The sequence below is a fragment of the Elephantulus edwardii genome, unplaced genomic scaffold, assembly GCF_000299155.1.
Source record: "Elephantulus edwardii isolate Elephantulus edwardi_28Jun2011 unplaced genomic scaffold, EleEdw1.0 scaffold00066, whole genome shotgun sequence".
Taxonomy (NCBI): Eukaryota; Metazoa; Chordata; class Mammalia; order Macroscelidea; family Macroscelididae; genus Elephantulus; species Elephantulus edwardii.
The window spans coordinates 3,854,649-3,867,560 of NW_006399816.1; the positions used below are offsets into that span (position 1 = coordinate 3,854,649).

The 12,912-nt window shown below is 53.8% G+C and overlaps 1 protein-coding gene across 1 annotated transcript; it reads left to right on the forward strand.

Moving 5' to 3' along the window:
* Positions 1 to 2,332: 2,332 nt before the first annotated feature.
* Positions 2,333 to 6,966, forward strand: ISL2 (ISL LIM homeobox 2). Its single transcript, XM_006888274.1, has 6 exons — positions 2,333 to 2,390; positions 3,224 to 3,413; positions 3,656 to 3,918; positions 5,484 to 5,767; positions 6,281 to 6,448; positions 6,850 to 6,966. Exons 1-6 carry the CDS (start codon positions 2,333 to 2,335, stop codon positions 6,964 to 6,966), a joined length of 1,080 nt encoding a protein of 359 aa, XP_006888336.1.
* Positions 6,967 to 12,912: the final 5,946 nt, after the last annotated feature.

Consider the following 12,912-nt stretch of genomic DNA (forward strand, 5'->3'; position numbering starts at 1 on the left):
TAAAGCACCGCCTCATTCACACTCAAACATGCACACCGTGTGGTAGCCTCTTCCCAATGTCCAGACTGCACACATGCACACACACAATTCTCAGAGCACACACATGCAGGATACATGGAAGCACATAAAGCCTAAGATGAATACATGGGGAGATATTTACGCCTCCTCTACAGAGCCAGACTCATCTAGGCAACACACACACGTTCCCACACAAAGATCTGTACGTAATGACAAATACAGTAAAGATGCATTGCGCACTTACTGTGTGCCAGTTATGCCATTTACACAGAATATCCAAAACCATTGCTAGGAAGTAGATTCAGATTCATAATGACGCTCGAGTGATCCTCAGAATGACCAGCGAGTTTCTGAGGCTGTAAATCTTTACTGGAAGTGACTGCACAGAATAGTGTATTTCCTTTTGTAAGAGTACCAGTTGGCTTGCACAGGATGGTTTATTTAATTCTTACAATAGTACAGGTCGCTATTATTTTTATCCCCTCGTTTTACACTTGAGGAAACTGAGTGAGGAGGCAGAGAATTAAAATAAGATGCCTGAGGTCATACCAGGGGCTTGGAGCAGAAACTAGGGTTCACCCGGGTCCTCTGCATTTGTTTACATACACACACATTCATTGCATTTCAGCGTTCTTCCTTCTCCAATGGGTTCCGCACACACTAAGGTTGGTGTGGTTTGGGGAGTTACTAGCTAAAAGTGCAAGTGGTTGGTAGTGGTTGACAGGTGAGGAGCATAGATGTGCAAATTCGAAGACTAGTTGGCATTGAGACCCACCCCATCCCCCACCGGGGTGAAGTGCAGGCGGACAATGAGCGCTCACTGGTGGGGAGCTGGACCGTGGACCATAATCCCCGACACCCAGGATCCTCTCCGCAAAGTCCTTAGCAGACCCCATTTCCCCTCAGGCAACCTAGAGACCAGCCAACCCAGGGGTTTTAGAAGAACAGCCACCCCCTTGGGCTGACGTGCCCGCGGGGACCTGGACCTGGCCAGAGATTCCAGAGGAGACGCTGTGTTCCCAGGCCTCCCGTGCCCCACCCTAGCACACTAAACCATGTTCTTGATCCACCTTTCAACGGCAAAACAACAGCCACGGTGTTCGGATAAGTGTTATTTATCATTCATGCGCCCATCTTTGAACCCTTTCTAAACGAAATCCACAACGATTTCTTTGAAAGAAACAATTCCCCCACCCGCTCAGAAATCACAGGTTTTCTAAGGACTGTGAAGCTGCTGCACAGATAGTAAATTACCCTGCGCGCCACATTTGTTTCTGATTATTTGCATTGCAGTTGGTTTGTGAAATGAAACAGAAGAGTTTGTGGGGAGGGAAAAACCCCCCATCGTTTATCCTGGATATCAGACACATATTCGACCCTAGCAGTGTTCCTAGAAGGAGCTAATGCTATTCGAGCAAAGGAAGTCCCCGTAGACTTTATTAAAATAAATAAATAAAATAAATGCAGGTCTAGGACCAAATCGAGACCCATCCTTGGACAGCGTTTTAGAATTCTGTATTCCGGCGCTGGATTATCCCTCTTATTCCAACTCAGAGTTTTCCAGACTCAGTGGAGGTTAAGTCTAAACATTCTTTTAAAAATTGACTCAACTCCAAGTTGTTATTCCCTAGTCTTCCTCCAGCTTGGACTCTGAGAACAAAGGCGCTCAAAAGGAGAAAGGTGACCAGAGATGGTCCAAAGGGAACCTTGTCTCCCCTAGCCCCTTCTCCTCAACAGAGTAATTTCCTCCCACTTTTATGTGAAAGTTGCTTTTAAAGAAGACTCCTCTCCACCCCAAGTATCCATTACCCCATCACTGCGCTCTAGCACGCAGGGGGGATGGCCCTGAAAGCCCATGGGAGGTTCAGAGCCGGTGGCCGCGGAGCCACTCGGTGGCGGGGATGAGCGGTCCAGCCCGGATCGGCCGACCAGGGCCAGAAAGACGAGCCTGTAGATTTCGAGGGTGGGGGCTGCGCTCCATTGTTCACTCCCAGCCAATGAGGCTTTGCCTACTTCTTTCCAGCCAATCCTCCTTCGTCCCCCGCTTTCCTCCCTCCCGCCCCGCCCATCAGCCCCCAGGTCCCCATCATCTCCCCCCGGCGGTTCTAGGGAAGCTTCGTGACGCCACAGGTCCCGCCCCCAGCTCCGGCCCGGGGCGAGTGCGTGCTGACGTCATGCTGCGTGCGGGCCGGTGCGGAATCGCTCCCTCAACTCCGCGGGGCAGGAGGAGTTAGTTAGCAAAGAGCTGAGGCTGGGCGCGCGACCCTCGTCCTTCCGCTCCCGGCCGCACACTCTCCGCACATCTCTTTTCTGCATGGTGGATATCATTTTTCATTATCCTTTTCTGGGTGCTATGGGGGATCATTCCAAGAGTAAGTCTTTCTTTCTGTGCATGTGGGTGTGGATGCGTGTGCTTCATGTGCAATGTTTCTGATGCAGAAGGTTGTTTAACGGATTCTACAAGTGGCTTCTATTGGACAGGACCAGGACAGTCGGGGAGAAAACAAAATAAAACGAATGCATTTCTCCTGCAGACCTGCTTGCCCTCTGGAATTCCGTTGTTTCATTTCCCAATTAAACATTATTTCTTGAGCCGGTGAGACTGACCTCTCAGGCTGTGAAATGTGCTTGTTTTGCGCTAGGGAAACTAGGTTTGCTGAGTATAGGATGCGGGCTTTTTAAAATTTGTATGTGTGTGTGCTGGTCTTTCCAATCAGGGCGATTTCTCTAACTTGATTGGGGTATTTAAACTAAGGAATGTCAACGAGGACGGGCGGATGTGTCAGTGCCCAGATCGGAGGGAGCCTCGGTTAAGAGCCGGTGTGAGGGCGGAAATGCTTGAGCACCGCTGTTTGTACTGATGCGGTGGCATCCGCAGTGCCTAATATCCAATTACTCGTTCTTCTCACCTCCGTGTGAGCATTTAGTTACAAGATAAGTCGAGAAAAGGTGCGTCTCAGTGAAAGTCATAACGAAAATCTTTCTTGGGTAAGGCAAAAAGCACTCGTAAATGCATCAGGATCGGGGTTTTCGTTTCCAATTGTCTGGACTTGCAGGAAGCCCATCTCTTGCCTTCTCCTTGTGGTTGCGATTCCTGAACGAGAGCGCGCGAGAGCGAGCGGGTGGGGTTGGGGCTGGAATGGCTGAGGCCGCCTGGGGTCCTAGCAGCCAGGCCTGACGCGGGCCCTGCGCCCTTCCCCGGCAGAGAAGCCCGGGACGGCCATGTGCGTGGGCTGCGGGAGTCAAATTCACGACCAGTTTATCCTGCGGGTGTCGCCCGACCTCGAGTGGCACGCCGCCTGCCTCAAGTGCGCCGAGTGCAGCCAGTACCTGGACGAGACGTGCACGTGTTTCGTGAGGGACGGGAAGACCTACTGCAAGCGGGACTACGTCAGGTGAGGCCCGCTGCAACCGGGGCGCGGCCACCGCCTGCTGGGACCCGGGTTCGAAACCAGCCACCCGGCCGCGCGCCCCGCCCCCAACAAGCGCTCCGGCGCGCCTCCCGGCCCAGGGAGCCTCCCGCGGGGCTTCCCTGCGGCCTCCTGGAGAGCCCTGGGCGCACGTGCCCCGAGTGGGTGAAAACCTTGGGAGGCTAGGGCAGCCCCGCACTCACGCCGCCCGCGCCTTGGCCCCACAGGCTCTTCGGCATCAAGTGCGCTAAGTGCCAGGTGGGCTTCAGCAGCAGCGACCTAGTGATGCGGGCGCGGGACAGTGTGTACCACATCGAGTGCTTCCGCTGCTCCGTGTGCAGCCGCCAGCTCCTGCCCGGGGACGAGTTCTCTCTGCGGGAGCATGAGCTGCTCTGCCGCGCGGACCACGGCCTCCTGTTGGAGCGCGCGGCGGCCGGCAGTCCGCGCAGTCCGGGTCCGCTCTCCGGCGCCCGCGGCCTGCATCTGCCAGGTAAGCGGCGCGCAGGCCCTGGCTGCCCATGGGCCATGAGGGGGCCCAGGGGCTTGTGTGTGTGTGTGGGGGGGGGTAGGTGAAGGGCGATTGCTTGTACTTCTGACGTGAAATGACCACTTGTGTGTGGCTCCGTTTGCCAGGCTTGTGGGGTTTGGTATGAACGCCGAGCTGTGTGGTAGGGACGTTGGGCTGTGTGTGTTCCTGTGTCCAGGGAGAAGTTGTGTGGAGGGCAGTGTGTACCAGAATAGTGTGACGGAGGGGTATTGTTTTCTCTGTGACCAGAAATTTGTGAGACAGAGTGCAGAAAGCAAGAGAATGAGTGACAGCAAGGTATCTTTAGTGATCCTGGTCAGAGGGACTTGCCTTCGGAATTTCTTCCCAGAATAGGTGTTCTATTGTCAGAGAGGAAAGGCAGCCCTGGGCGATGTGAGCGGGGCCTGGGCTCAGCCAGCCGGGAGCCCAGAGCCGGGAGGTAAAGGCGACTTTGAAGGCCACCCACCTGACAAAGAGGCAAGGCGTCTGTGTTTGCTTTTTTGAGGCCTGCCTTGATGGACAATTTAACCAAATGCTTCTGAATGCAGTTAGAGTGGGGGATCAGTACCAACCAGGAGCTCCCAGGGATAGGGCCTGAGTGTCTACAGTGAGGTTGGTGAGAAACAGCGAGCACCCGGGGCCCAGGCAGGTCGCCGCAGGCCTGAAGGATCTGTGAATCGGCTGCGCCTGCTGTGCTGTGCGGCTTTGCAGCGCCCCTCGCCTCTCCAGACCTCCCTTTTCTCCCCTGGAGGATGCGGAGGATTGGGCTCCATGGGTTGTTTGCAAATAGATCTAGAAATGCCTGGAGAGACACTAAACCGAAACAGTGCGGCATAGATGCGTGTGAGGATGTGTGTGCGTGCAGTCGGATTGAGATGCACTTGTGGAGCTTGAGGAAGCTGGAATTGAGCGCACCCCTGCCCCAGACTGCCAGTACTAGGCCCTGTTTTAACGCAGTGCGAGACCGAGACTGGGTGGCCGCCTTCTGGGGAAGGGAGCCTGGAGCCCTGGGGGCAGGGAAACGTTCCTAGCTAGGGAGGCCCGCCCGTGCGCCAGGCCGGCGGGGTCCAAGCGGACTCTGAAGGTGGGGAAAGCTCCAGAGTTGCACATGTAACCCCTAACCCGAAGACAGGGCCACGTCGGACCCGCGTGCTCGCCTCCTTCCTTTTCCTCACACCCTCCAACTTCTTCCGGAGGACTACACTTGGCTGCGGGGACCGAGCTGGGGCGGAGAGCTGAGAAGGCAGAGCCTGGGGAGGCCTCTTCGGTCCGCAGCGGCCTAGCGCTCAGCTCCGGTCCCCCGCTTGCTCCCCAGCGAGATTGCTGCCCGCACGCAGCCCGGCCAGGGAGCGAGGAGAAGGGACGAAACGCACAGCTCCCTTCACCAAAAGCGAACCGATGGAGACCAACAAGAAATGAACGAAAACCCAAAGCAAAACGAAATCTGGGCCTAGAGAGTTTGGGAAGCCCCGGGACGGGTCGGGTGGGGAGCAGCCCCTAGCTCACTGCGCGCCCCTCGGTCCCCGCAGAGCCCGGGGCTGGCCGCCAGCCCTCGCTGCGCCCGCACGTGCACAAGCAGACGGAGAAGACGACCCGCGTGCGCACTGTGCTCAATGAGAAGCAGCTGCACACGCTGCGGACGTGCTACGCGGCCAACCCGCGGCCTGACGCGCTCATGAAGGAGCAGCTGGTGGAGATGACCGGCCTGAGCCCGCGGGTCATCCGCGTCTGGTTCCAGAACAAGCGCTGCAAGGACAAGAAGAAATCCATCCTCATGAAGCAGCTGCAGCAGCAGCAGCACAACGACAAGACGGTGAGGGGGCTGCAGCCAGAGGAGCCGTCCGGGTGGGACTTCGGGTTCGCCCGCGGCGCCTGCCTGCTCTTTTCTTAACTAGCTCTCGCTTTCGAGAGATCTGGGGGAAAACAGACCCTCCAAATAATTTATGTTTGTGCCTTCAGAACAAGGCTTGCCTTGGGTTCAAGGCCCCACAATTATTGCATGTGAGGTTGGGTCATAGGGAAAAGCCAAAGGCCAAATGGTTTGGACGCACCAAGTCAAACCCGATTTGAACCCCTTCCCTCTGCATACCTTGGGAGAGAGAGCTGAGGCGTCAGGTTTCTTTGCGAGCTTATTTCCCGGTACTGGGGCAAGGCAATAGCGGCGGGTCGGTGGCCCAAGTGGAAGGAGGACCGTATTCCCCCTCCTTCCTGCACCTGCCCACCTGCCCTCATAACAGGTTCTGGGTCGTTCTCAGTTGTCTCCGGTCTCAGTCTCAAGTGGAAAGGCAAGAGCTAACTGAAAGCCCCCCACCCCCTTGCCCCGCAGAGCCTCCAGGGCCTGACCGGGACGCCTCTGGTGGCGGGCAGCCCCATCCACCACGAGAGCGCTGTGCAGGGCAGCGCCGTGGAGGTGCAGACGTACCAGCCGCCGTGGAAAGCGCTCAGCGAGTTCGCGCTCCAGAGCGACCTGGACCAGCCCGCCTTCCAGCAGCTGGTGAGCCCCGGCCAGCCTGGCCTCCCTACGCCCACAGACCCTCCTGGGGGAGGGGGGGTAGCACCGCACAGTGGGGAAGATGTAGGAAAGAAGGGGCTGAGATGTGGGGAATAGTCCTCAGCAGTGGGGTTGCAGTGGGGAAGCGGAATGACTGCAGCCGCTTCCCAGCCAGTACATGTTAATTCCCTAATTAAGCGCGGGTGAGGTCGCAGGGATTAACAAACCTGCACCCTTTAGCCCCAAACCCTAGGGTGTGCTCGGGAACTGGCCGCTCTCTCCTACGGGCTTGCTCTCAGGCGAAGGCCGACCCCCCCAGGGACACCTCTCCTGGGAACATGAGCCCCCCCCCCAGCATCCACGCGTGTGACTTCACTTACCCTCCGTTGTTTACGGCGCCCCAGGTGTCCTTCTCCGAGTCCGGCTCCCTGGGCAACTCCTCCGGCAGCGACGTGACCTCCCTCTCCTCGCAGCTCCCGGATACCCCCAACAGCATGGTGCCAAGTCCCGTGGAAACGTGAGGGGGACCCCTGCCCGCCCGCCGGCGGACCTCGCATGCTCCCTGCATGAGACTCACCCACGCTCTGGCCTTTCCAGCTTCAAAAACTCTCTCGCCTTTTAAATGCTTATTATTGTTATTTAAAGAGAGAGGGCCAGAGAGAAGCCATTGAGACAGCCAAGAGCTCCGGGACGAGACGCAACCTACTCTTCACCAGGCTGGAGACCCCTGCTCCGAAGACTTTTTATTTTTTCAGAACCAGAATTTGGAATTTCCAAGAGTTAGCTCTGCCCCGGACACCCCTACGTTCCGTACGGCCGCCGCAGCTCGCTCTCTCTGCAGCCCCTACCCACCCGCCCACCCGGAGTTCGGGGGACACGCCAGGCCCTTCCTGCGCCGCGCCAGCTCTAAGCTCGCTCACCGGGCTCCCGCCCTCAGCGCCCTGCACTCCCCGGCGGCTTCGCCCAGCCTTGGAGGGTCAGAGGAACGGAGAAAAACCCAAAGAACGGACACTCAACCCCCAAAGCGCATGATTGCTAGGGACAAAGTTGAGACTTTCTCTGAAAAGGTTTTAAATTATCAGTCGATGGAGGACAGAGTGTGTGTGAGCTTTTGCCGAACAAACAAACGTAAGTTATTGTTATTTATTGTAAGAACAGCCCGTTCATAGTAGGACGAATATTTTGATCTTAATAAAAAATAATTCGATTCGACGCCGCTCCTGTTGTCCTGTGGCACAGGGGGAGGGCTGGATCCGCGAGAATTGGAGACCTAAGTTTATGTCAACGAAAGTCAGTCGGCTCCAAGCCGAGCGGGAGTGCAGGGGTGCGCGCGGCACTCCGTGGCCTCAGCCCAAGCCTCGCGCGCCCGAACCGCGTGCGCCCGCCCGGCAGGAGGCGGGCCCGACGGGGATTGGGCGCCGTGCGGGGGCGGAGCCGGGCCAAGGGCGGGAGCGCGGACCTGCCGACGCTAGCGCGCTCTCCCGGTTGCGCGCCGTCGGGGCGCGCGTGCTGGAGGCTGCTGGGCATCCTGTGGCGGGCTCCGGCCTGAGCCCCGTCTCTTGGCCTCCCCTAACTTCTGCTCGCCGGGTCCCGAGAGCTGGTGCCCGCTCGCTCCACTTTGGGCGCGGAGCACCAGGGCCCTCCTAACGGTATTTTCCTCTTTCTGTCCGGGGGGCCTCATCCTTGCCCACCACCTCCCCCCCGTAGAGCAGCGAGGCCCGCTTGCAGGCTTCAGGCGAGCAGAGGAGCCGACCTTGGACAGGCTCAGAGGGAGGCCTTGACGGCTCGTCCTCCGCGTTGTCCCCAGAGTGGATGCGCGACGTGATCAATCTCGCTGCATTTATTAATTCCCCAGTCTAGACAGAGGAGAAGGCCGGGCGGCGGCTCCTTATCTGCATTTGGCATCACCTGCAAGCGATACGCTGAGGGAGCCACAACAAGCCCCCGCTAGGACCCAGGCTGCTGGGGAAAATAAGTCCACCCAGAACCAGTCTGGCGTGTCCTTGGTTTATTTTCTTTCCAGACCTGAAATGGAGGGGGTGGGGACGGTCCGGGTGGGAGGGAGCTGGGAATGGCCCCTGGATATGCCGTGCCCAGGTCACTTGGTGTGACATTTCAAACCCCTGTGACTTGTTTTCTTGAAAACTGGCTTTAGCGATCGCAGGAAATAACCAAGAGATACTGAATCTCTCTCCAGTAGGCCCCCGGGCAAGCACACACACAAAAAGAGAGGCTCAGGTTTTACCCTTCGCAAATATTTAACCCTTTGGCAGCCTGGACAATCCTCCAACGGCCGCCCTCACCTCTTGATGGGACACTCAGGAAGCCAGACGCCAGCCTAAGTAGCCTCCCCGCTACTCTGGAAGAATCTCTGACATTGATTTCCGTTTCCTTGTCTTCACAGTTAAACGACCCACAAAAGTATCCTTCTTTGTTCAGGATTTGTCTTAAAAGAGAGCAACGCCCTAATCGGGTGGGTAGGGAGCTTGGCCAGTTTAGCTCAGGTAGTGGCTGCGGAGGACGCAATGGCTGTGGTGCGTTGTGGCTGGAGGAGGAGGTACCTCGGATAGGAAGCCACACGCTTTCCACAGATCTTTCCCCCCCACCCCTTCGATAGGGCTAAGGGCAAGTTTCTGTGCCCTCCCTCCTCTTTTAGAGATGGATGGCTTGCTGGCAATTACTGAAACAAAATGGGAGTGAGTGGGGAAATAGAGCCACGTTTATATTTTTACTTCCTGAAAGTCAAGGTGATGCTAGCAAAAGTATTAAAGGGAACATTCCCTTTTTCAGGATTTAGGAAACGGTGCTGCAAACTTGGAGATAAGGGAAGAGATATGCAGGGTTAATGAGGACCAGCTTTATACCTCTCAAGTGCCCAGAAACGGTTTTAATAAGCAGGGCTGGGCTCTTTGGGGCTTCATTCTCTTAACTTAGACCATTCTCTCTCTCTCCCAAACAGAAACACAGACACCCTCCTTTACCTTCTAGTTGGCCACTGCATGAACAGGGAGGAGGCCACGCTTTCAAGAAATTCTACTGTTGAGTTCTTTGAATTTATCCTGAATATTGAGTCTTGTTTTTCTTTTAAGTGAAATAGTAAATTCTTAAATAAGAAATTTTATTAGTATTTGCTATTTGCGCTGAATTTTCACTTTGACAGGCTGTTTTGCACCGTATTTTAATGCTACCAGTAGAAACATCTGCCTACCTACTTACAGGTCTTCCCTTATCATTCATAGATCAGCAATCTGATTTCTCTTTTTTTTATATTTATATGAGTGTGTCTGTTTTTGACAAGTGGGAAATTAGCCAGATAAAAAGTAGTTATTGTAGACTGGAATGCTTGCATCTGTGTTAAGAAAGAGACGTCACAGTTTTGTGGGATTTTTTTTTTTTTTTTTGCCTCTAGCCCCACAAAGAGGCACATTGCTTCCCATGTGAATTTTTAGGGAAAGGGTTTGACTCTAAATCCTTATTACAAGGGTCCTTGGTGAAGTGCCAGGTCCATGGTTGGTTAGTTACATTAATAAATATCAGTTTTACTGGTTCCCAGGTCATCTTTAAACATCTTCTGTAATACCATAGGGATTTCCCTGTAAATTAAATTACCTGTAACAATTACAAGTGTAGTGTTTTATGTTTACTGAACTTTTAAAGTGAAGTCCCCAGTTGTGCAGTAAAAATTCAATAAAAAAAGACTATAGGTAGAAAATGAGAGTTAGCTCTTTAGCTGGATCCTCTCTCAAGTAAGATTTTCTCATAGATTTAGGATTGTTCTACGTAACTGAGGCAAAGATCTTTCCAGGGATGGAAAAGTTTACAGCTATTATACCACAAATTTAATACATATTGAAAGACGGCCTGATTCTGGGAAATTTAGGATTGAGTTCCTGTGACTGTATTCTCAAGGAACTTTAATATTTAATGGATTGTGGAATAGAAACCAGTCTTTCAGTTTTTAATATAGTTTAGCTGAAAGCCCAGTTTAGCGAATGTCTCCAGTACGGGGCTTAAAGAGGCATTGTTTAAAATTGCTGTTATATTAAAAACAAAACACTTAAAAAAAAAACCCCACCCCATTACTCTTACGAGTGGAATTATGTCCCTCGAAATCGGCCTTGTAAATCCTAATTTACGTGTTTCTAATCCCATTTGGGAATGAGTTGTCTTTGTTAGATTATTGAGACAGGATTAGTGTAGGGTCTATCTTGTGTCAATCTCTTGAGATATAAAAGAGGTTAAACAAGCTAGCAGGCAGAGATGAGGGAAGAGAGATGTCCAGCCAAATGAAGGTCACCCAGGAGTGGAAGCTCAGAAGAGTCAGGACCTGTTGTATTAAAATATATTTTGTCACGAAGGAGGGCACAAACTACCGTAATTTTAGTTAGCTTTGCTTTCCCATAAGCATGTTCACCAAAGTAAGCAAGAGGATTAGCTGCAGAACTGCATGCTGGAGAGAGGAAGCAAGGAAGGAATAATTATTTACAGATAATTTCCCAACAGAGTTGTGATAAAAGCCGGGCATTCAGAAGGCATGATTTTAAAAGCTGATGTAGGGAAGAGTCCAAAACCAAAATCCACCAATGTCAAATTGAGTCATAGTGGCTTCGTAGGGTAGAGTCAAACTGACCCATAGGAATTAGCTGGTAACCTAGCACTTTAAGAGTTGCACTGCCAAACTAAAAGCAGGAGATAGATTCCACCAGCTGCTCCAGGGAGAAAGATGGACAGTCTCCTCAAATTAGTTTTATAGCCTCTGAACACCCAGCGGAGGGTTCTGACTCAACAGGAAAGAGTGTTGAATCTTTAAAGATTCTCCCCAGGAATGGCTGATGATTAGCAGTCAAGTGCTCAACCACAGTGCCACCAGGGTTCCTTTAGTAAGATAGAGGGTTTGAAACCTGCGTCTGATTGCTGTAAAGGTAAACTCTCTTGAAGTCAGTGGGATTCAGCGAAATTCTAGGGACTGTGTGATCAGTAACAGTAGCATTTTGCTGATGGGTGAAGCAGGGAGGATGCAGAGAGATAGGAGCTAGACTGAGAGTAATAATGGGAGAAACAAAGGGCATGAGGAAATAATTGGGCTCCAGATGTGGAGTTGCGTGGAGAGCAGCTCAATTTATAAAGCACTTTAGAGGCCCCAGCGACAATCTTGCCAGAAAGGTGGGAGTGTTAGGTGAGCCAGGCTCCCATCCAGGTCAGGGGGTCAGCAGCTGGTGGAGAGAGGGTCTATGTGTAAGAGGAGACGGCTGGAGCTCACTGCAGCTGAATTAGGAACCAGAACTTCTGAGGGGGTATAGTTTGAGGATGGAAGTAGCCCTAGGTTGGGGTCATGGGAGTAAGTACAATAACGGACATTGAAATGGAAGAATGGGGACTGTGAGGAATAAAGAATCCCTTCCCAGATTACTGAGAGCTAAGAATTTTGAAAACTAGCAAGAAGCTCTGAAGTGTCCTCAGCTGTGCTGGGAAAGGAAGGGAAGAGTATTGGGGGAGGTGAAGACCCCATCTAAGCTCATAGGGTTCAGGGGTTTAGGTCCCAGCACCCTGGAATGCGAGCGCCTGGAAAGAGGTGGAGACTCCTGAGCTGGGTGGGGAAGTGGCTTCAAAATCCTGTTGGGCGTCGGGTGACGAGCGCCTGCAGCGCCCCGGGGTGGGGGTGGGGGGAGGGAGCCGCCCGGCGTGAGGAGCAAGCAGGCTGCTTTTCCTATGAGACTCCAATTCTGCGTGTCAGAGTCCAAGCGAAATTGCTGCTTTGGGTCCGGCTATGCCCAGCGGCGTCGCGGCGTCAGCTCCACAGGCTGGACCCCGCCCCGACAGAGCCTGTGGGTGGCACTGCGGCCCGCAGATTGGAACAAGATGTGCCCGCGCTCACCTGGGCGCCATCGTAAACCCAGGACAGTCAGGGCTTAAATCAAGGGGCGGGCGGAGCAAGCGTTTAGAAGGGAACTTGACACCCCCAGAAACTGCTCTGGGCGGGAGGCAATCCCAGACCTGAGCTTGAAACCTGGGGTAAAGCCTTCACATCAAGGTGGGGCTCCCTGACCGAGTGGGGGGCTCCTCAGCTGGGTGGGCTTTGGAGTTTGTCTCTGTCAAACCTTCTGTTCTCTGGAACAAGGAGGGTTGGGGTGGGGGGGTGTCGCGGGACTGGACAACGTGACCATTCAATTAAATGTTTAATTGCGAATCCTCGTATGGTTTCAGAGGTTAATCACAGCTGTCTCAATTATTTATGGCTTTTTGGCAAATTTCCGACCTGATAAGAAGCATATTCTTTGGTGAAGCGTCTTGCAGGAAGTTTTATAAATATTTGATTATTCCTTAGCGCCTCAAAGACGCGAGGGGGACAGTGGGTTTCTGGAACCCCTCCCTGGGTTGGGGCACTGAGGCTGCTAGTCTCTCTGATGGAGCCTGGCGAAGGCACCCGCCTTCGCCCCTCGGCCTCCGACAGAGGCCCCCCCCCCCCC

Coding starts and splice junctions, on each gene's coding strand:
- ISL2 (XM_006888274.1), top strand. CDS start 2,333: ATGGTGGATATCATTTTTCATTATCCTTTTCTGGGTGCTATGGGGGAT. Junction 3,414..3,655: donor TGCAAGCGGGACTACGTCAG/GTGAGGCCCGCT, acceptor TTGGCCCCACAG/GCTCTTCGGCATCAAGTGCG. Junction 3,919..5,483: donor CCGCGGCCTGCATCTGCCAG/GTAAGCGGCGCG, acceptor CGGTCCCCGCAG/AGCCCGGGGCTGGCCGCCAG.